We start from the raw sequence: 23,294 nt of genomic DNA on the forward strand, positions 1-23,294 counted from the left end.
AAAGTGTTATGCAAATGTGAAAGCAAAGAAAGGAAAACTGAGTGGGAATTTTCACCGTGGTACTTATCAGACATATAGAATATAGTCTGTAATTCTTGACTATAAGAAAAGAAAATATCTGTTTGCATAAAACGTGCTTCCTTCAGCTACAATGCATTCATTTATTTCCTTGATTTCCTAATACTGTTTTCTTGTCTGCCATTTCCTTTAGTATTTCTCACTGGTTCAAGATGTGCATTCTTTCCAAACTGTCCTATAGCTTCTCTTGCACTTCGTGGTGAATGGATGGCTGGATGATGTGGTGTTTGTATTACCATATGCCAGTGATTTCCTATTTCGTTTAGACCTAATGGATTCTAGTAGACACTGGCACGTGCGTGGTACCAAAGTGTGTCCATTCCTGGCATGTTGGCACATGCTGCATCAGACATTTGATTGACAGACTATATGGACCACTGCATGCACACTCTTAACAACCCCTGCAATTTCTCAAGAAAGCTCAGTACAATAAGCATTAGCTGTCAGAGGCCAGGATTTGTTGTCAGGCTACCAAGTACCAAGGAGTATTGTGCTATCACTAATAATGAGCAAATTTTCTTGTACGGTGTTTCAAATTTGGCAAACCTTTTTTGGTTTCTTGTACTTCTTGTTGCTTTTTCTTTTCTTCCTCAATGGCTTTCATTTTTTCCTCATATTCATCAGCCAGTGTCTTCCATTCCACTCTGTTATTTTGTAGCCCTTCATACATCGGGTTGATTTCTTTGTGGAATCTTGTGAACTCCTAGAAAATAATGTTGTTTCTTAAATGAGGAAGGTACTTTGGTAAACATGTGTTCAAGTTTAATGCTATTCATTTACTTTAGTTTTTAAGAATTTGAAGAAGAAAGAATCAGTAGTAATTAATGTATAGAATAGTGACACTGATAAAGTATATGTCACCCATTTCCTTATTGTTATGTACTACTTGTATGCACTTCCTTAATGTTATGTACACTAAGAAAGTTTAGTTGCATATGCTCCTCACTTTCTTAATGGTACATACTCTAAGAAAGTTTATATGTGTATGTCATCCACTGATTCAATGTTTCATACACTTATATGGCTTACATGTGCATACCAACCCTGTCTTAGTATTACCTGTGTGTACTGATGAGTCTGTCATCAAACACTGAAGATTCACAATACTGACCATTAAAAGAACAAACATTTTAGATCAAATCTAAAATTAATGAAAACAACAACAATCAAAAGTCATTTTTTGGAGGGGGCAACCCCCCTGTACCCTCCACATCCCCTGCTAATTATATATACCAACTCTTAGATTACAAAACAGTGGGGTAAGGACAAATTCCCTTTCTCTGCTGCATCATGATCCCATACAAAATGCCAGGGACAAAAACTCAATTGAAAACAATGTTTTGTCATATGAGAGTTTACTGTAATTTACAGGCTGAAAAAAACATTAATTCATATTAGCATTCAATATTTCAGACGGCAGCTGGCAGATACAGTTTATACGTACATGCCATCCTCTGCCTTAATGTTGTATACACTAAAATGATTTAAATGTTTTATCTTAATGCTTTGTATGCAGATATTGTTTTTTTAATTTATATGCCTCCTGATGCTTTAGTGATATAGTTCATTGTGTATGTCACATGTTGTTTTAATGTTAGGTAGCCCTATGTTATTTTCATTATGCCTTAGTGATATGCACAGTGATATAGTTTATTGTGTATGTCACATATTGCTTTAATGTTAGGTAGCCCTATGTTATTTTCATTATGTCTTAGTGATATGCACACTGATAAAGTTTATTGTGTATGTCACATATTGCTGTAATGTTAGCTAGCCCTATGTTATCATCATTATGTCTAAGTGATATACACACTGATATAGTTTATTGTGTATGTCACATATTGCATTAATGTTAGGTAGCCCTATGTTATTTTCATTATACCTTAGTGATATGCACACTGATATAGTTTATTGCGTATGTCACATATTGCTGAAATGTTAGGTAGCGCTATGCTATTTTCATTATGTCTTAGTGATATGCACACTGATATAGTTTATTGTGTATGTCACATATTGCTGTAATGTTAGAGCCCTATGTTATTTTCATTATGTCTTAGTGATATGCACACTGATATAGTTTATTGTGTATGTCACTTATTGCATTAATGTTAGGTAGCCCTATGGTATTTTCATTATGTCTTAGTGATGTACACACTGATATAGTTTATTGCGTATGTCACATATTGCTTTAATGTTAGGTAGCCCTATGTTATTTTCATTATGCATTAGTGACATGCACACTGATATAATTTATTGTGTATGTCACATATTGCTGTAATGTTAGGTAGCCCTATGTTATTTTCATTATGTTGAAGTGATATGCACACTGATATAGTTCACTGTGTATGTCACATATTGCTGTAATGTTAGGTAGCCCTATGTTATTTTCATTATGTCTTAGTGATATGCACACTGATATAGTTTATTGTGTATCTCACATATTGCTGTAATGTTAGGTAGCCCTATGTTATTTTCATTATGTCTTACTGATATGCACACTGATATAGTTTATTGTGTATGTCACATATTGCTGTAATGTCAGGTAGCCCTATGTTATTTTCATTATGTCTTAGTGATATGCACACTGATACAGTTTATTGTGCATGTCACATATTGCTGTAATGTCAAGTAGCCCTGTTATTTTCATCATGCCTTAGTGATATGCACACTGATATAGTTTATTGTGTATGTCATATATTGCATTAATGTTAGTAGTCCTATGTAATTTTCATTATGTCTTAGTGGTATACACACTGATATAGTTTATTGTGTATGCCACATATTGCTGTAATGTTAGGAAGCCCTATGTTATTTTCATTATGTCTTAGTGATATGCACACTGATATAGTTTATTGTGTATGTCACATATTGCTTTAATGTTAGGTAGCCCTATGTTATTTTCCTTACGCCTTAGTGATATACACACTGATATAGTTTATTGTGTATGTCACATATTGCTGTAATGTTAGGTAGCCCTATGTTATTTTCATTATGTCCTAGTGATATGCACACTGATATAGTTTATTGTGTATGTCACATATTGCTGTAATGTTAGGTAGCCCTATGTTATTTTCATTATGTTGAAGTGATATGCACACTAATATAGTTTATAGTGTATGTCACATATTGCTGTAATGTTAGGTAGCCCTATATTATTTTCATTATGTCTTAGTGATATGCACACTGATTTAGTTTATTGTGTATGTCACATATTGCTGTAATGTTAGGTAGCCCTATGTTATTTTCATTATACCTTAGTGATATGCACACTGATATAGCTTATTGTGTATGTCACATATTGCTGTAATGTTAGGTAGCCCTATGTTACTTTCATTATGTCTTAGTGATATGCACACTGATATAGTTTATTGTGTATGTCACATATTGCTGTAATGTCAGGTAGCCCTATGTTATTTTCATTATGTCGTAGTAATATGCACACCGATACAGTTTATTGTGTATGTCACATATTGCTGTAATGTCAAGTGGCCCTGTTATTTTCATCATGCCTTAGTGATATGCACACTGATATAGTTATTATGTATGTCACATATTGCATTAATGTTAGGTAGCCCTATGTAATTTTCATTATGTCTTACTGATATACACACTGATATAGTTTATTGTGTATGCCACATATTGCTGTAATGTTAGGTAGCCCTATGTTATTTTCATTATGTCTTAGTGATATGCACACTGATATAGTTTATTGTGTATGTCACATATTGCTTTAATGTTAGGTAGCCCTATGTTATTTTCCTTACGCCTTAGTGATATACACACTGATATAGTTTATTGTGTATGTCACATATTGCTGTAATGTTAGGTAGCCCTATGTTATTTTCATTATGTCTTAGTGATATGCACACTGATATAGTTTATTGTGTATGTCACATATTGCTGTAATGTTAGGTAGCCCTATGTTATTTTCATTATGCATTAGTGATATGCACACTGATATAGTTTATTGTGTATGTCACATATTGCTGTAATGTTTGGTAGCCCTATGTTATTTTCATTATACCTTAGTGATAGACACACTGATATAGTTTATTGTGTATGTCACATATTGCTGTAATGTTAGGTAGCCCTATGTTATTTTCATTATGTCTTAGTGATAGACACACTGTAATAGTTTATTGTGTATGTCACATATTGCTGTAATGTTAGGTAGCCCTATGTTATTTTCATTATGTCTTAGTGATAGACACACTGATATAGTTTATTGTGTATGTCACATATTGCTGTAATGTTAGCTAGCCCTATGTTATTGTCATTATGTCTTAGTGATATGCACACTGATATGTCTTAGTAATGTTAGGTAGCCCTATGTTATTTTCATTATGTCTTAGTGATAGACACACTGATATAGTTTATTGTGTATGTCACATATTGCTGTAATGTTAGGTAGCCCTATGTTATTTTCATTATGTCTTAGTGATATGCACACTGATATAGTTTATTGTATATGTCACATATTGCATTAATGTTAGGTAGCCCTATGTTATTTTCATTATGTCTTAGTGATATGCACACTGATATAGTTTATTGTGTATGTCACATATTGCCTTAATGTTAGGTAACCCTATGTTATTTTCATTATGTCTTAGTGATATACACACTGATATAGTTTATTGCGTATGTCACATATTGCTTTAATGTTAGGTAGCCCTATGTTATTTTCATTATTTCTTAGTGATATACACACTGATATAGTTTATTGCGTATGTCACATATTGCTTTAATGTTAGGTAGCCCTATGTTATTTTCATTATACCTTACTGATATGCACACTGATATAGTTTATTGTGTATGTCACATATTGCTGTAATGTTAGGTAGCCCTGTGTTATTTTCATTATGTCTTAGTGATATGCACACTGATATAGTTTATTGTGTATTTCACATATTGCTTTAATGTTAGGTAGCCCTATGTTATTTTCATTATGTCTTAGTGATATGCACACTGATATAGTTTATTGTGTACGTCACATATTGCATTAATGTTAGGTAGCCCTATGTTATTTTCATTATGTCTTAGTGATATACACACTGATATAGTTTATTGTGTATGTCACATATTGCTTTAATGTTAGGTAGCCCTATGTTATTTTCATTATGTCTTAGTGATATACACACTGATATAGTTTATTGTGTATGTCACATATTGCTGTAATGTTAGGTAGCCCTATGTTATTTTCATTATACCTTAGTGATATGCACACTGATATAGTTTATTGTGTATGTCACATATTGCTGTAATGTTAGGTAGCCCTATGTTATTTTCATTATGTCTTAGTGATATGCACACTGATATAGTTTATTGTGTATGTCACATATTGCTGTAATGTTAGGTAGCCCTATGTTATTTTCATTATACCTTAGTGTTATGCACACTGATATAGTTTATTGTGTATGTCACATATTGCTGTAATGTTATATAGCCCTATGTTATTTTCATTATACCTTAGTGATATGCACACTGATATAGTTTATTGTGTATGTCACATATTGCTGTAATGTTAGGTAGCCCTATGTTATTTTCATTATGTCTTAGTGATATGCACACTGATATAGTTTATTGTGTATGTCACATATTGCTATAATGTTAGGTAGCCCTATGTTATTTTTATTATGTCTTAGTGATATGCACACTGATATAGTTTATTGTGTATGTCACATATTGCTGTAATGTTATGTAGCCTTATGTTATTTTCATTATACCTTAGTGATATGCACACTGATATAGTTTATTGTGTATGTCACATATTGCTGTAATGTTAGGTAGCCCTATGTTATATTTATTATGTCTTAGTGATATGCACACTGATATAGTTTATTGTGTATGTCACATATTGCTGTAATGTTAGGTAGCCCTATGTTATTGTCATTATGTCTTAGTGATATGCACACTGATATAGTTTATTGTGTATGTCACATATTGCTGTAATGTTATGTAGCCCTATGTTATATTCATTATGTCTTAGTGATATGCACACTGATATAGTTTATTGTGTATGTCACATATTGCTGTAATGTTAGGTAGCCCTATGTTATTTTCATTATGCCTTAGTGATATACACACTGATATAGTTTAATGTGTATGTCACATATTGCTGTAATGTTAGGTAGCCCTATGTTATTTTCATTATACCTTAGTGATATGCACACTGATGTAGTTTATTGTGTATGTCACATATTGCTGTAATGACAGGTAGCCCTATGTTATTTTCATTATGTCTTAGTGATATGCACACTGATAAAGTTTATTGTGTATGTCACATATTCCTGTAATGTTAGCTAGCCCTATGTTATCATCATTATGTCTAAGTGATATACACACTGATATAGTTTATTGTGTATGTCACATATTGCATTAATGTTAGGTAGCCCTATGTTATTTTCATTATACCTTAGTGATATGCACACTGATATAGTTTATTGCGTATGTCACATATTGCTGAAATGTTAGGTAGCGCTATGTTATTTTCATTATGTCTTAGTGATATGCACACTGATATAGTTTATTGTGTATGTCACATATTGCTGTAATGTTAGAGCCCTATGTTATTTTCATTATGTCTTAGTGATATGCACACTGATATAGTTTATTGTGTATGTCACTTATTGCATTAATGTTCGGTAGCCCTATGGTATTTTCATTATGTCTTAGTGATGTACACACTGATATAGTTTATTGCGTATGTCACATATTGCTTTAATGTTAGGTAGCCCTATGTTATTTTCATTATGCATTAGTGACATGCACACTGATATAATTTATTGTGTATGTCACATATTGCTGTAATGTTAGGTAGCCCTATGTTATTTTCATTATGTTGAAGTGATATGCACACTGATATAGTTCACTGTGTATGTCACATATTGCTGTAATGTTAGGTAGCCCTATGTTATTTTCATTATGTCTTACTGATATGCACACTGATATAGTTTATTGTGTATCTCACATATTGCTGTAATGTCAAGTAGCCCTATGTTATTTTCATTATGTCTTAGTGATATGCACACTGATACAGTTTATTGTGTATGTCACATATTGCTGTAATGTCAAGTAGCCCTGTTATTTTCATCATGCCTTAGTGATATGCACACTGATATAGTTTATTGTGTATGTCATATATTGCATTAATGTTAGTAGTCCTATGTAATTTTCATTATGTCTTAGTGGTATACACACTGATATAGTTTATTGTGTATGCCACATATTGCTGTAATGTTAGGTAGCCCTATGTTATTTTCATTATGTCTTAGTGATATGCACACTGATATAGTTTATTGTGTATGTCACATATTGCTTTAATGTTAGGTAGCCCTATGTTATTTTCCTTACGCCTTAGTGATATACACACTGATATAGTTTATTGTGTATGTCACATATTGCTGTAATGTTAGGTAGCCCTATGTTATTTTCATTATGTCCTAGTGATATGCACACTGATATAGTTTATTGTGTATGTCACATATTGCTGTAATGTTAGGTAGCCCTATGTTATTTTCATTATGTCTTAGTGATGTGCACACTGATGTTTATTGTGTATGTCACATATTGCTGTAATTATGTTATTTTCATTATGTCTTAGTGATATGCACACTGATATAGTTTATTGTGTATGTCACATATTGCATTAATGTTAGGTAGCCCTATGGTATTTTCATTATGTCTTAGTGATGTACACACTGATATAGTTTATTGTGTATGTCACATATTGCTTTAATGGTAGGTAGCCCTATGTTATTTTCATTATGCATTAGTGACATGCACACTGATATAGTTTATTGTGTATGTCACATATTGCTGTAATGTTAGGTAGCCCTTTGTTATTTTCATTATGTTGAAGTGATATGCACACTAATATAGTTTATTGTGTATGTCACATATTGCTGTAATGTTAGGTAGCCCTATGTTATTTTCATTATGTCTTAGTGATATGCACACTGATATAGTTTATTGTGTATGTCACATATTGCTGTAATGTTAGGTAGCCCTATGTTATTTTCATTATACCTTAGTGATATGCACACTGATATAGCTTATTGTGTATGTCACATATTGCTGTAATGTTAGGTAGCCCTATGTTACTTTCATTATGTCTTAGTGATATGCACACTGATATATTTTATTGTGTATGTCACATATTGCTGTAATGTCAGGTAGCCCTATGTTATTTTCATTATGTCGTAGTAATATGCACACCGATACAGTTTATTGTGTATGTCACATATTGCTGTAATGTCAAGTAGCCCTGTTATTTTCATCATGCCTTAGTGATATGCACACTGATATAGTTATTATGTATGTCACATATTACATTAATGTTAGGTAGCCCTATGTTATTTTCATTATGTCTTAGTGATATGCATACTGATATAGTTTATTGTGTATGTCACATATTGCTGTAATGTTAGGTAGCCCTATGTTATTTTCATTATGTCCTAGTGATATATACACTGATATAGTTTATTGTGCATGTCACATATTGCTTTAATGTTAGGTAGCCCTATGTTATTTTCATTATGCATTAGTGATATGCACACTGATATAGTTTATTGTGTATGTCACATATTGCTGTAATGTTAGGTAGCCCTATGTTATTTTCATTATACCTTAGTGATAGACACACTGATATAGTTTATTGTGTATGTCACATATTGCTGTAATGTTAGGTAGCCCTATGTTATTTTCATTATGTCTTAGTGATAGACACACTGATATAGTTTATTGTGTATGTCACATATTGCTGTAATGTTAGGTAGCCCTATGTTATTTTCATTATGTCTTAGTGATAGACACACTGATATAGTTTATTGTGTATGTCACATATTGCTGTAATGTTAGCTAGCCCTATGTTATTGTCATTATGTCTTAGTGATATGCACACTGATATGTCTTAGTAATGTTAGGTAGCCCTATGTTATTTTCATTATGTCTTAGTGATAGACACACTGATATAGTTTATTGTGTATGTCACATATTGCTGTAATGTTAGGTAGCCCTATGTTATTGTCATTATGTCTTAGTGATATACACACTGATACAGTTTATTGTGTATGTCACATATTGCTTTAATATTATGTAGCCCTATGTTATTTTCATTATGTCTTAGTGATATGCTCACTGATATAGTTTATTGTATATGTCACATATTGCATTAATGTTAGGTAGCCCTATGTTATTTTCATTATGTCTTAGTGATATGCACACTGATATAGTTTATTGTGTATGTCACATATTGCCTTAATGTTAGGTAACCCTATGTTATTTTCATTATGTCTTAGTGATATACACACTGATATAGTTTATTGCGTATGTCACATATTGCTTTAATGTTAGGTAGCCCTATGTTATTTTCATTATTTCTTAGTGATATACACACTGATATAGTTTATTGTGTATGTCACATATTGCTGTAATGTTAGGTAGCCCTATGTTATTTTCATTATACCTTAGTGATATGCACACTGATATAGTTTATTGTGTATGTCACATATTGCTGTAATGTTAGGTAGCCCTGTGTTATTTTCATTATGTCTTAGTGATATGCACACTGATATAGTTTATTGTGTATTTCACATATTGCTTTAATGTTAGGTAGCCCTATGTTATTTTCATTATGTCTTAGTGATATGCACACTGATATAGTTTATTGTGTACGTCACATATTGCATTAATGTTAGGTAGCCCTATGTTATTTTCATTATGTCTTAGTGATATACACACTGATATAGTTTATTGTGTATGTCACATATTGCTTTAATGTTAGGTAGCCCTATGTTATTTTCATTATGTCTTAGTGATATACACACTGATATAGTTTATTGTGTATGTCACATATTGCTGTAATGTTAGGTATCCCTATGTTATTTTCATTATACCTTAGTGATATGCACACTGATATAGTTTATTGTGTATGTCACATATTGCTGTAATGTTAGGTAGCCCTATGTTATTTTCATTATGTCTTAGTGATATGCACACTGATATAGTTTATTGTGTATGTCACATATTGCTGTAATGTTAGGTAGCCCTATGTTATTTTCTTTATACCTTAGTGTTATGCACACTGATATAGTTTATTGTGTATGTCACATATTGCTGTAATGTTATATAGCCCTATGTTATTTTCATTATACCTTAGTGATATGCACACTGATATAGTTTATTGTGTATGTCACATATTGCTGTAATGTTAGGTAGCCCTATGTTATTTTCATTATGTCCTAGTGATATGCACACTGATATAGTTTATTGTGTATGTCACATATTGCTGTAATGTTAGGTAGCCCTATGTTATTTTCATTATGTCTTAGTGATGTGCACACTGATGTTTATTGTGTATGTCACATATTGCTGTAATTATGTTATTTTCATTATGTCTTAGTGATATGCACACTGATATAGTTTATTGTGTATGTCACATATTGCATTAATGTTAGGTAGCCCTATGGTATTTTCATTATGTCTTAGTGATGTACACACTGATATAGTTTATTGTGTATGTCACATATTGCTTTAATGGTAGGTAGCCCTATGTTATTTTCATTATGCATTAGTGACATGCACACTGATATAGTTTATTGTGTATGTCACATATTGCTGTAATGTTAGGTAGCCCTTTGTTATTTTCATTATGTTGAAGTGATATGCACACTAATATAGTTTATTGTGTATGTCACATATTGCTGTAATGTTAGGTAGCCCTATGTTATTTTCATTATGTCTTAGTGATATGCACACTGATATAGTTTATTGTGTATGTCACATATTGCTGTAATGTTAGGTAGCCCTATGTTATTTTCATTATACCTTAGTGATATGCACACTGATATAGCTTATTGTGTATGTCACATATTGCTGTAATGTTAGGTAGCCCTATGTTACTTTCATTATGTCTTAGTGATATGCACACTGATATATTTTATTGTGTATGTCACATATTGCTGTAATGTCAGGTAGCCCTATGTTATTTTCATTATGTCGTAGTAATATGCACACCGATACAGTTTATTGTGTATGTCACATATTGCTGTAATGTCAAGTAGCCCTGTTATTTTCATCATGCCTTAGTGATATGCACACTGATATAGTTATTATGTATGTCACATATTACATTAATGTTAGGTAGCCCTATGTAATTTTCATTATGTCTTAGTGATATGCATACTGATATAGTTTATTGTGTATGTCACATATTGCTGTAATGTTAGGTAGCCCTATGTTATTTTCATTATGTCCTAGTGATATATACACTGATATAGTTTATTGTGCATGTCACATATTGCTTTAATGTTAGGTAGCCCTATGTTATTTTCATTATGCATTAGTGATATGCACACTGATATAGTTTATTGTGTATGTCACATATTGCTGTAATGTTAGGTAGCCCTATGTTATTTTCATTATACCTTAGTGATAGACACACTGATATAGTTTATTGTGTATGTCACATATTGCTGTAATGTTAGGTAGCCCTATGTTATTTTCATTATGTCTTAGTGATAGACACACTGATATAGTTTATTGTGTATGTCACATATTGCTGTAATGTTAGGTAGCCCTATGTTATTTTCATTATGTCTTAGTGATAGACACACTGATATAGTTTATTGTGTATGTCACATATTGCTGTAATGTTAGCTAGCCCTATGTTATTGTCATTATGTCTTAGTGATATGCACACTGATATGTCTTAGTAATGTTAGGTAGCCCTATGTTATTTTCATTATGTCTTAGTGATAGACACACTGATATAGTTTATTGTGTATGTCACATATTGCTGTAATGTTAGGTAGCCCTATGTTATTGTCATTATGTCTTAGTGATATACACACTGATACAGTTTATTGTGTATGTCACATATTGCTTTAATGTTATGTAGCCCTATGTTATTTTCATTATGTCTTAGTGATATGCTCACTGATATAGTTTATTGTATATGTCACATATTGCATTAATGTTAGGTAGCCCTATGTTATTTTCATTATGTCTTAGTGATATGCACACTGATATAGTTTATTGTGTATGTCACATATTGCCTTAATGTTAGGTAACCCTATGTTATTTTCATTATGTCTTAGTGATATACACACTGATATAGTTTATTGCGTATGTCACATATTGCTTTAATGTTAGGTAGCCCTATGTTATTTTCATTATTTCTTAGTGATATACACACTGATATAGTTTATTGTGTATGTCACATATTGCTGTAATGTTAGGTAGCCCTATGTTATTTTCATTATACCTTAGTGATATGCACACTGATATAGTTTATTGTGTATGTCACATATTGCTGTAATGTTAGGTAGCCCTGTGTTATTTTCATTATGTCTTAGTGATATGCACACTGATATAGTTTATTGTGTATTTCACATATTGCTTTAATGTTAGGTAGCCCTATGTTATTTTCATTATGTCTTAGTGATATGCACACTGATATAGTTTATTGTGTACGTCACATATTGCATTAATGTTAGGTAGCCCTATGTTATTTTCATTATGTCTTAGTGATATACACACTGATATAGTTTATTGTGTATGTCACATATTGCTTTAATGTTAGGTAGCCCTATGTTATTTTCATTATGTCTTAGTGATATACACACTGATATAGTTTATTGTGTATGTCACATATTGCTGTAATGTTAGGTATCCCTATGTTATTTTCATTATACCTTAGTGATATGCACACTGATATAGTTTATTGTGTATGTCACATATTGCTGTAATGTTAGGTAGCCCTATGTTATTTTCATTATGTCTTAGTGATATGCACACTGATATAGTTTATTGTGTATGTCACATATTGCTGTAATGTTAGGTAGCCCTATGTTATTTTCTTTATACCTTAGTGTTATGCACACTGATATAGTTTATTGTGTATGTCACATATTGCTGTAATGTTATATAGCCCTATGTTATTTTCATTATACCTTAGTGATATGCACACTGATATAGTTTATTGTGTATGTCACATATTGCTGTAATGTTAGGTAGCCCTATGTTATTTTCATTATGTCTTAGTGATATGCACACTGATATAGTTTATTGTGTATGTCACATATTGCTGTAATGTTACGTAGCCCTATGTTATTTTCATTATGTCTTAGTGATATGCACACTGATATAGTTTATTGTGTATGTCACATATTGCTTTAATGTTAGGTAGCTCTATGTTATTTTCATTATGTCTTAGCGATATATACACTGATATAGTTTATTGTGCATGTCACATATTGCTTTAATGTTAGGTAGCCCTATGTTATTTTCATTATACCTTAGTGATATGCACACTGATATAGTTTATTGTGCATGTCACATATTGCTTTAATGTTAGGTAGCCCTCTGTTATTTTCATTATACCTTAGTGATATGCACACTGATATAGTTTATTGTGTATGTCACATATTGCTGTAATGCCAGGTAGCCCTATGTTATTTTCATTATGTCTTAGTGATATGCACACTGATATAGTTTATTGTGTATGTCACATATTGCTTTAATGTTAGGTAGCTCTATGTTATTTTCATTATGTCTTAGCGATATATACACTGATATAGTTTATTGTGCATGTCACATATTGCTTTAATGTTAGGTAGCCCTATGTTATTTTCATTATACCTTAGTGATATGCACACTGATATAGTTTATTGTGCATGTCACATATTGCTTTAATGTTAGGTAGCCCTATGTTATTTTCATTATACCTTAGTGATATGCACACTGATATAGTTTATTGTGTATGTCACATATTGCTGTAATGCCAGGTAGCCCTATGTTATTTTCATTATGTCTTAGTGATATGCACACTGATATAGTTTATTGTGTATGTCACATATTGCTGTAATGTTAGGTAGCCCTATGTTGTTTTCATTATACCTTAGTGATATGCACACTGATATAGTTTATTGTGTATTTCACATATTGCTGTAATGTCAGGTAGCCCTATGTTATTTTCATTATGTCTTAGTGATATGCACACTGATATAGTTTATTGTGTATGTCACATATTGCTTTAATGTTAGGTAGCTCTATGTTATTTTCATTATGTCTTAGTGATATATACACTGATATAGTTTATTGTGCATGTCACATATTGCTTTAATGTTAGGTAGCCCTATGTTATTTTCATCATACCTTAGTGATATGCACACTGATATAGTTTATTGTGCATGTCACATATTGCTTTAATGTTAGGTAGCCCTATGTTATTTTCATTATACCTTAGTGATATGCACACTGATATAGTTTATTGTGTATGTCACATATTGTTGTAATGTTAGGTAGCCCTATGTTATTTTCATTATACCTTAGTGATATGCACACTGATATAGTTTATTGTGTATGTCACATATTGCTTTAATGTTATGTAGCCCTATGTTATTTTCATTATACCTTAGTGATATGCACACTGATATAGTTTATTGTGTATGTCACATATTGCTGTAATGTTAGGTAGCCCTATGTTATTTTCATTATACCTTAGTGATATGCACACTGATATAGTTTATTGTGTATGTCACATATTGCTGTAATGTTATGTAGCCCTATGTTATTTTCATTATACCTTAGTGATATGCACACTGATATAGTTTATTGTGTATGTCACATATTGCTGTAATGTTATGTAGCCCTATGTTATTTTTATTATGTCTTAGTGATATGCACACTGAGCTAGTTTATTGTGTATGTCACATATTGCTGTAATGTTAGGTAGCCCTATGTTATTTTCATTATATCTTAGTGATATGCACACTGATATAGTTTATTGTGTATGTCACATATTGCTGTAATGTTATGTAGCCCTATGTTATTTTCATTATCCAACAATACTCTATTTGCAGGTGCATCTGGATTCCTACATGTTATCCTCTGCTCTAGAAATATAAAAATCTCTGATGTTTTCAACAAAGCACAGTGTTTGGCTAACAAACTGATCTGTGCTCAAGAAGGTAAACTTTAATTCATGCCTCAGCCAAGGGAGGTAAGAATGGCAGAGTTTGAGTTTCCAATGCACAGGCATATTACATTAATATGAAAAGTGAGAGATGCTATATCAGCTGGTTTTCAACTGCACATGGAAATGTAATGGGTGGTTCTGTGGTTGTATCACCTCGGAAACAAAGTTGGTTACAAGTCCTCACATCACAATGAGCTTCTGACTTGGATTTGTGACTGGACTTGTTTATTCTTCATTACTTATTTGTCAGATGGATAGTTTGCTGAGACAGACTTCTGCAGGGCTATAGTGAAGATCATTGTTACAACAAAAGAATTTGGACTGAGTAGCATTGGTTGGACAGGAGCAGAAATTTGCAGCTCAAAAGGCTTTATCTTTTTTATTGTCGGGCATGCAGTGACCAGGTTGTCCATTCATTAGTCTGACACCGTACTAGTAAGAGTAGGGAAATACAAGCAGACAACAGATATACGGTATTTGCATTGTCCTGCAAGGGACTGATTAAGGGGAGGGTTTTTTTTTCTTGAATGGATGATAAAAAGTTCAGATTATTGAAAATAACATTGTTCAGCATGCAAATGCGAATGCCGCGGGAAGCAGGAAGGGAACTCCTTAATTAGCCAATCAAAAAGAAATGTAAATAAAAATTGCGCAAAACATTACATAAGGCAAACGAACTCTATGAAGTAGAATTCCTGTCTGGAGGAGATAATTGATTTTTATATTGGGTTAAGTTCTGAAATGAGGTGAACTCTGCCTATATGTAGTAAACTGCATCCATCAAGGATACGGTATGAGATAAAGGTCAGTTTGAAATATTATGTGAAAGAGTGGATAACAGTTTGGCTGATATAGGGATTATAGACATTAAAACACACTGCTGGTTAGTCATCAGTGAGAAAAAACAGAATAGTCCATAATGGAGTGCGCCACCATGTATGTTACTAACAACAAGGTAGAAAAATGAGGAATGTTGCTGGTAAATTTTACAATCTTAATTTCAGACATACCTGCAACAAACTTTTATTTTTTGTAGCACTTTTTTTATCTCCCATGCATCATTCTATGGCTTTTCTACCCAGTGCCCCACATTTATCCTGGGTCTGCTAGCTTCTCTGTGCCCCCTGGACTAACACCAGTGTAGCTGGGTTGGTCACAGAAACTGAGGGCATCCTGGGGATCTTGTTCACCACCATCAGCCATTTTGTTTATTTTTAGGCTGACCTTGTTACACATTCCTCTTGTAATTGTCTTTTTGTGGTTTCATCCAAGGGGGTGAGTGTGTAGTGGGGGCATATAGCATATCACTTCACCTCTGAGTCAGCTCAGCTAGGCCCACCACCCTTCCTTTCTTTGGACTCTTTGGACAAAGTGACATCCCCAGTCACCACCAGGGATCACTGCGAGGAGCACCCATGTAATTGCCCAGTACTCCAGGATAGGCATGCCCATCCCTATGCAACTGTTCTGTCAGTTCCCCAAGCTGCTAATCAAAGCCAGTTCAGCTGTAACTTAGACAGGGCTTTATCTCTTTATGCCACAGCAGCAGCTTGTATATGTAATAAGCTTTTATTACTACATATTTAGCTAAACCAGTACTCCTCAGACCTCCTTATAGTAATACAAACCTGGTTAAAACTGCACACAAAAATGAGGAAATTCTTCCAACAGGACACAATATCTTTATATCTGGTCATCGTTTCTAAAGCAGAGGTGGGGGTTCTATACTGTTACCTAACCTGCTATAATGAGATCCTTACTGGTCATCGTTTCTAAAGCAGAGGTGGGGGTTCTATACTGTTTCCTAACCTGCTATAATGAGCTCCTTACTGGTCATCGTTTCTAAAGCAGAGGTGGGGGTTCTATACTGTTACCTAACCTGCTATAATGAGCTCCTTACTGGTCATCGTTTCTAAAGCAGAGGTGGGGGTTCTATACTGTTACCTAACCTGCTATAATGAGCTCCTTACTGGTCATTGTTTCTAAAGCAGAGGTGGGGGTTCTATACTGTTACCTAACCTGCTATAATGAGCTCCTTACTGGTCATCGTTTCTAAAGCAGAGGTGGGGTTTCTATACTGTTACCTAACCTGCTATAATGAGCTCCTTACTGGTCATCGTTTCTAAAGCAGAGGTGGGGGTTCTATACTGTTACCTAACCTGCTATAAGGAGCTCCTTACTGGTCATCGTTTCTAAAGCAGAGGTGGGGTTTCTATACTGTTACCTAACCTGCTATGATGAGCTCCTTACTGGTCATCGTTTCTAAAGCAGAGGTGGGGTTTCTATACTGTTACCTAACCTGCTATAATGAGATCCTTACTGGTCATCGTTTCTAAAGCAGAGGTGGGGTTTCTATACTGTTACCTAACCTGCTATAATGAGATCCTTACTGGTCATCGTTTCTAAAGCAGAGGTGGGGTTGCTATACTATTTCCTAACCTGCTATGATGAGCTCCTTCCTCTTACCCTGTCACAGAATTCAAAAATGCTGAAATCCGAGTTAGTCATAAACTTAATTATAAGTAATAAACAGGTTCCCTCAGAAGAAATAGGGTTAAATCTACCCCTGCTCCATGGCTGACAAAAGGTACAAAATATATGTAATAAAGAGAAGTGATATGACACTGAAAAAAAAAGCATTTAAATAAGTCACAGAAGTTAATCACAGCTGGGCAATGGTGGATATAGTACTTGTAGGAAAAGGGAGTGTTTCCGGGGTTGTGATGGAAGTAATTGAGAAGTTAATTAATGTACTGCATATTTGCTCCTAAAATGGGTACTGATCCTAACCATACTATGAGAAGAGGCCTAATTTTTTAATACGACATAAATCCAGGACCTGCTCATTTTCTGTATATTCCTCTGCCTGAATTTCCTCAGTCTTCTGTCCCCAAGCTCATTTGATGACTCTGTAATTATACAATATAAAGCAGGCTCAGCACAAAACATTTGCAAAAGTATATAAGATGTACTGGGGTGTGTAGCACAGAAGATAAAGTTGCCTCAGAACAAGAGGATCTCAAATTCGATTTTTGGCTGAAGTGCCTTCCTGTGTAGAGTCTGCATATATTTTATTTGTGCATGTGGTGTGTGTGTGTGTGTGTGTGTGTGTGTGTGTGTGTGTGTGTGTGTGTGTGTGTGTGTGTGTGTGTGTGTCTGTGTGTGTGTGCTGCAGATGAAAGGCCTGATCGACTTGTGTTCCCCTACTTGCCTAATAAACTCCATGGAATGTGATGCCTGTTTACAGAGTCTGTAAGAAATGGCTAAGACTCATGAGTGTGGATGAATAGACAATGTATAGATACCAACAAAAACATTAACATTCACATATATTTATACAAATCTGTCCTATTATTTACTTATTTTAGGAATTTTTAATTCATAGAATTGTACATGCTATGTTCACATTTTTTTATTCTAAACTAGTGCTTATACACAGATATACACACACACACACACACACACACACACACACATATATATATATATATATATATATATATATATATGCAGATATAGTTTGAGTACTTTTAGTCATATTTTGGGTTGCATGGTTTAATGTCTATTGTTTTCATTATTGATATTTCTTTTCTCCTACTGGTCTAGGGTCACCAGCACCCCTGTATTGGCGCTCAGCGTTTTCATGACCCAAGAGCTGCCACTGCTACTTATGCTGGCTATGCAGCTTAGTTTGAGCCTTGAATACCTGCACTCCAAGTAGGTCAGCATGGACATAAGTTAGGGCTGCTACGTCTCCATCAGAAATGCAAGCCTGCAAATTTCCCAGCATTCACTCCCCACCACCTGCACACTGATCCCCGGGCTCCACCAGGAATCACTGAAAAGCCTGTGCGCTCAGACACACACACCACATCCCTCCACCAAGGCAGGGGCAAGCATGAGAAGCCCTGCATTTGTCACCTCCTCTTCCAGCACCACTAGGTGTCTTAGTCACTAATCAAACTCTATCACAAGGTTGTAGTCAGTAATTTATCTCTCTCTGCTAACAAAGCTGGTGACTGATTGAGTCAGATGATTTCTTTTTAATAGAAATATGCCTTAATGTACAGTGAGCATTTGTTTTAAAATGAGAACATTTTGAATGCTATAATGGTTAGATACTAGTTCTTTAAGTGAACCAGTTGGGTAGTCTCAGGAGTGCTGGCATTTTGTTTTGCAGACACTAAAGTAATATCCAATTCTCAAAAATGGCATCCATTAATCTCTTTAAATGTTAATGATTCCATAATACTGAAATCAATTGTCTTAATGAAATTACCTCCGTTGACACGGTGCTGTCATTGTTGTTATTTTCATAATGTGCTTTTAAAGATAAATATATTAAACAATAGCTGTGTATTTTTTCAGTGACATGATGAAATCTAGTACAGTGCAGTTTTGTTCATTTTTCATAATACATTCATGCATTGTTCCAATATTGCTTGACTTTTAGCCACATTTCATTGTTACTGCTGTGTGAAGGTCAAGTAAACCAGTGAAGAAAAGTAGTAGCATCTGATGGTCTAACAAGTGAAATTTGTCGTATTGAGAGTTCAGTGGTGACATCTGTTATTTTGGTGTTTTGAATTCTTAATATATATTTTCGAAAGATCTTTCAATACTTGGTTCGCCAGCATGCTGGCTTCTTCAGTTGCAAATAGAACAATGGACTAAATAAAATCTATTATACAACGACCCCCCATTAATATTCCAAAACGTGCATGCTTATTGGTCAGCGTGCACATTGTAAATCAGACTTATACTAATGGAAAAAGGTCCGGTCGCCCGGACTTTTTCTATTAGTATGTCTTTTTTTTACAGCGACGGAGAATGCAATATCTCTGTTGCTGTTTAGACACTGTCTCACTATGTTAAAGGAGTTTAACATAGCGAGACAGCTTTAAAAAAAGTAATGGAGATGTTCCTTTCTCCGTTGCTTTTTTTAAAGCTGTCTCGCTATGTTAAATGGGTTTAACTTAGCGAGACAGCTTTAAAAAAAGCAACAGAGATTCTCCATTGCTTTTTTTAAAGCTGTCTCGTTATGTTAAACTCCTTTAACATAGTGAGACAGTTTGTAAAAAGCAACGGAGATCTTGCTTTCTCCGTTGCTTCCACCCACAGCTCTGATGTACTGCGTAAGCATACGCATGTGCAGTACATCAGAACTGCCGCAGATTAGCAGACAGCTGCGGAAGGGCAGCAAGGAGGCATTATACAATGCCATTATTTAAGAAAAGTAAGTATTTCTTTCTTAAATAATGTCATTGTATAATAGCAATAACCCACTTCTGGGTGTGGGTAATGCTGGATTTACCGACGGTTGTCTTTGTTTGGCCACTCGGGCTTCACCCTCGTGACCAAACCACACCAACCGTGGGTAAATCCAGCATTACCCACACCCAGGAGTGGGTTATTGCTATAGTAATCATGAGATCCATCCAACAACAGATGAACCAATCAAGAAGTAAGAATCTAGATCCAAATTGTGTTATGTCAAAACTGAAACAAAGGCAGAAATTGGCAGGAAAATCAATTGAATTTATACAAGAGATCAAAATATATATTCAAACATTATTACATTGCCAATCGAAACAGGTAAAGGTTATATATATAAGAAAAATATATAAATAGTCACTGTTTAAACACTGTGGCAGTTCATCCAGATAGAATAAATTGTTACCATTAATGAAGATAAGTGCTTGTCAAAAACTGTAGTGATGATGTAATGTATAACATAAATTATCATATAAAAAAAGCAAAAATAGTTCCCTGTAGATATGTGAAAATAAATACTGCCTATTAAGAAATATATAGTAAGAAGCAATTAATTAATTTTCTGTTCTGTATGGATTGTTGTTTTGTTTTATGTTTGCAACAAGCACTGTGTTTGACTATCACAGGCTATCAAAATTCAAATGAAACCCAGTCAGCCATGGAACATAAGGAATTATGTCATTATACTTGCATGGTTGTCGAGGAATTCTTGGAATGATTTGGGTAAGTCAAATTTACTTATGTTCTGGGATTCTTTCACAGTTGCCTCTTTTGGCACTGGCTTGAGATTTCTGGGTTGGGGTAAAATGCATGGTTTATACTAATACTGACATATAGTTTACTTGTTTCATGCTTACTTCTTGGGAAGGCTGCACATGATGATTTTTTTAACTGCAGTTCATTCCTTCTCACTGTCACATTTATATTTTCTAGGACTTTTCTCAATTCTTTTGAGAATGTAATTGTATGTTTAGCAATTTGTTTAATTCCAGCCAGGGCATAAACAAAAACGACACAATAGCTGTATGGACATATACTTGTGATCAAATTGACATGACTAAAATTCAGATAAGTCCCAAACATATGAATATTACTGCTATTGCACAAAAATATGAACTTTAACCCATGTAAGTAGAGATGTGGTCTGTTATCTGTGTTACTGTTGTAGCATTAACTGAGAAAGCTATAAAGGATGTGGTAAATATTTTTTTAGCTAAACACTGATGAGAACAGAAAGTATATTATACTTTAATATACAATGGAAATGATTAGAGGTTGTAGCTTATGGCAGCAAACATGAAAAGGGCTAATGAATAAACAGTAATAATGTAAAAAAATTAACTGCATGGATTGGGGGCTTCCAGTCTTCCTGCTCAACTCTCAGCATTTATGATACTCAGGTACTGTGACCATTTCCTTTGGGTAATCATCTCTTCACTCAATGGCAGGTGATTTGACATTCAGCCTGATAGATAGTGTGTGCAGTGTTGCCAACATTCCTGAATTTACAGAGGCATGGGTTCTTTTCCCGTGTCATGCTTTAGGAAATATTTTAATAACTTTTTATTTGGGGGCAGGGGTATTTCTTTCCTGTTAAATTAGTAGATGCTGTGAGTTTTTTTGGGGGGAGGGGGGTCTGGCAGTGTTATTCTTTTGTTTATATCATTTTATGTAATTTGTCTCAATTCTTTCATTAATAAGACACATTTTGCTTGAATGGGTCCAGATAGTTTTATTTAATATTTAAAATATTTTGGAATCTGTTTTTGGCTTTACTGTATTGTATGCTACCTTTTTCTGTATGGGGTGGTTGTAGTTAAACAATCTGCTGTGTATTTGTGGCCTGTTTATTGTTATGAGTTTGAGATTTGCATAGCACTTTCATCCTTTAGTAGACATTAGCTAATTCCTAGTATAATGTGCTTATGTAGATACATGGGTCATGACTTAGACAGGGTGTATTTGAATAATATTTGATGACAGCAGTGGGGGGTGTTCATAATAGTTGCAAACAAGCTGAGTGCATTCTGAAGTTAGTATGCAATGTGTACCAACCACAACAGGAATGGAAAACTCTGACCCTTGACTGGGGACTGAACCCAGGATTGCTGCAGTTTATTTAGTTTATTTAGTTGTCCCTGCTGATGTACCATTAAGCAGTCAAGATGTATGGTTTATATTGAACTTGAATGCTTGTATGTTTAAAAGCACCTTTATGGTGGTTTCCTAGTTGAAAGAAAAAAACTGTTCTTGAGGAAAACCAGGTATCTAACTGTCCAAAGACTCCTAATTGGTCTTGTGGCAGTGACAACCACAGAAAATGAGGGTGGACCCTGGGTTCAGTCCCCAGACAAGAGTCTTAGTTTTTCTTTCCTGTTGCATTCTTAGTATGCAATATGTACATGAGTTTGATTCACTGAGATGAACTAGCCTAATGTCCAGTTTTGTACAATCAGCACTCATCTGCACTTGCCCATGTGTAGGACTGTAAACATATGTGATTCCTGCACCACTCTGAAATCTGTGCTGTAAATTTATACTCTAAATTCACCAAAGCTTGGGCTTTCTGTCACACAAATTGTTTAATGGGAAGGTGACCTACTCTAGCTATCTGGGTCTTTCATTAGCAGGTTTAGTGTTCGACACAATGAGTAAGTGTTTTATACTTTACTGGTCGTTACAATGAGTCTTGTGGTCAGTTATCTTCTGGGCAGGTGTACAACTTACATATCAACATTGCAGCCATAGTGTTTTATTCTTGTTGTTGTAAATAATTGTGAGAAATTACTGACAACTACATATAGATGTTCTGTTGCTGCAGTCCCTTTCCTATATCACATGGTGTATAGATAAGACTCTGATTTGTTAGGCAATGAAATAACAAAGTGCAGCATATCACTGTGTAAGAATGGCTTTACCAGTTCTGCTTTATATGGCTCTTGGCACACAATTTGTTGGCTGACTG

General features: G+C 34.0%; 1 protein-coding gene across 1 annotated transcript in view; it reads right to left on the bottom strand.

The window, feature by feature from the left end:
- Positions 1-577: 577 nt before the first annotated feature.
- PDE6C (phosphodiesterase 6C) overlaps positions 578-23,294 on the bottom strand; it is a 537,951-nt gene continuing 515,234 nt past the window's right edge. Inside the window, exon 21 of the mRNA XM_044055635.1 lies at positions 578-781. Within this exon, the coding sequence (XP_043911570.1) occupies positions 578-781 (204 nt within the window). The remainder of the gene's footprint in view (positions 782-23,294) is intronic.

Source organism: Protopterus annectens, chromosome 14.part0 (assembly GCF_019279795.1).
Source record: "Protopterus annectens isolate FY-2018-M chromosome 14.part0, PAN1.0, whole genome shotgun sequence".
Classification (NCBI taxonomy): Eukaryota; Metazoa; Chordata; order Ceratodontiformes; family Protopteridae; genus Protopterus; species Protopterus annectens.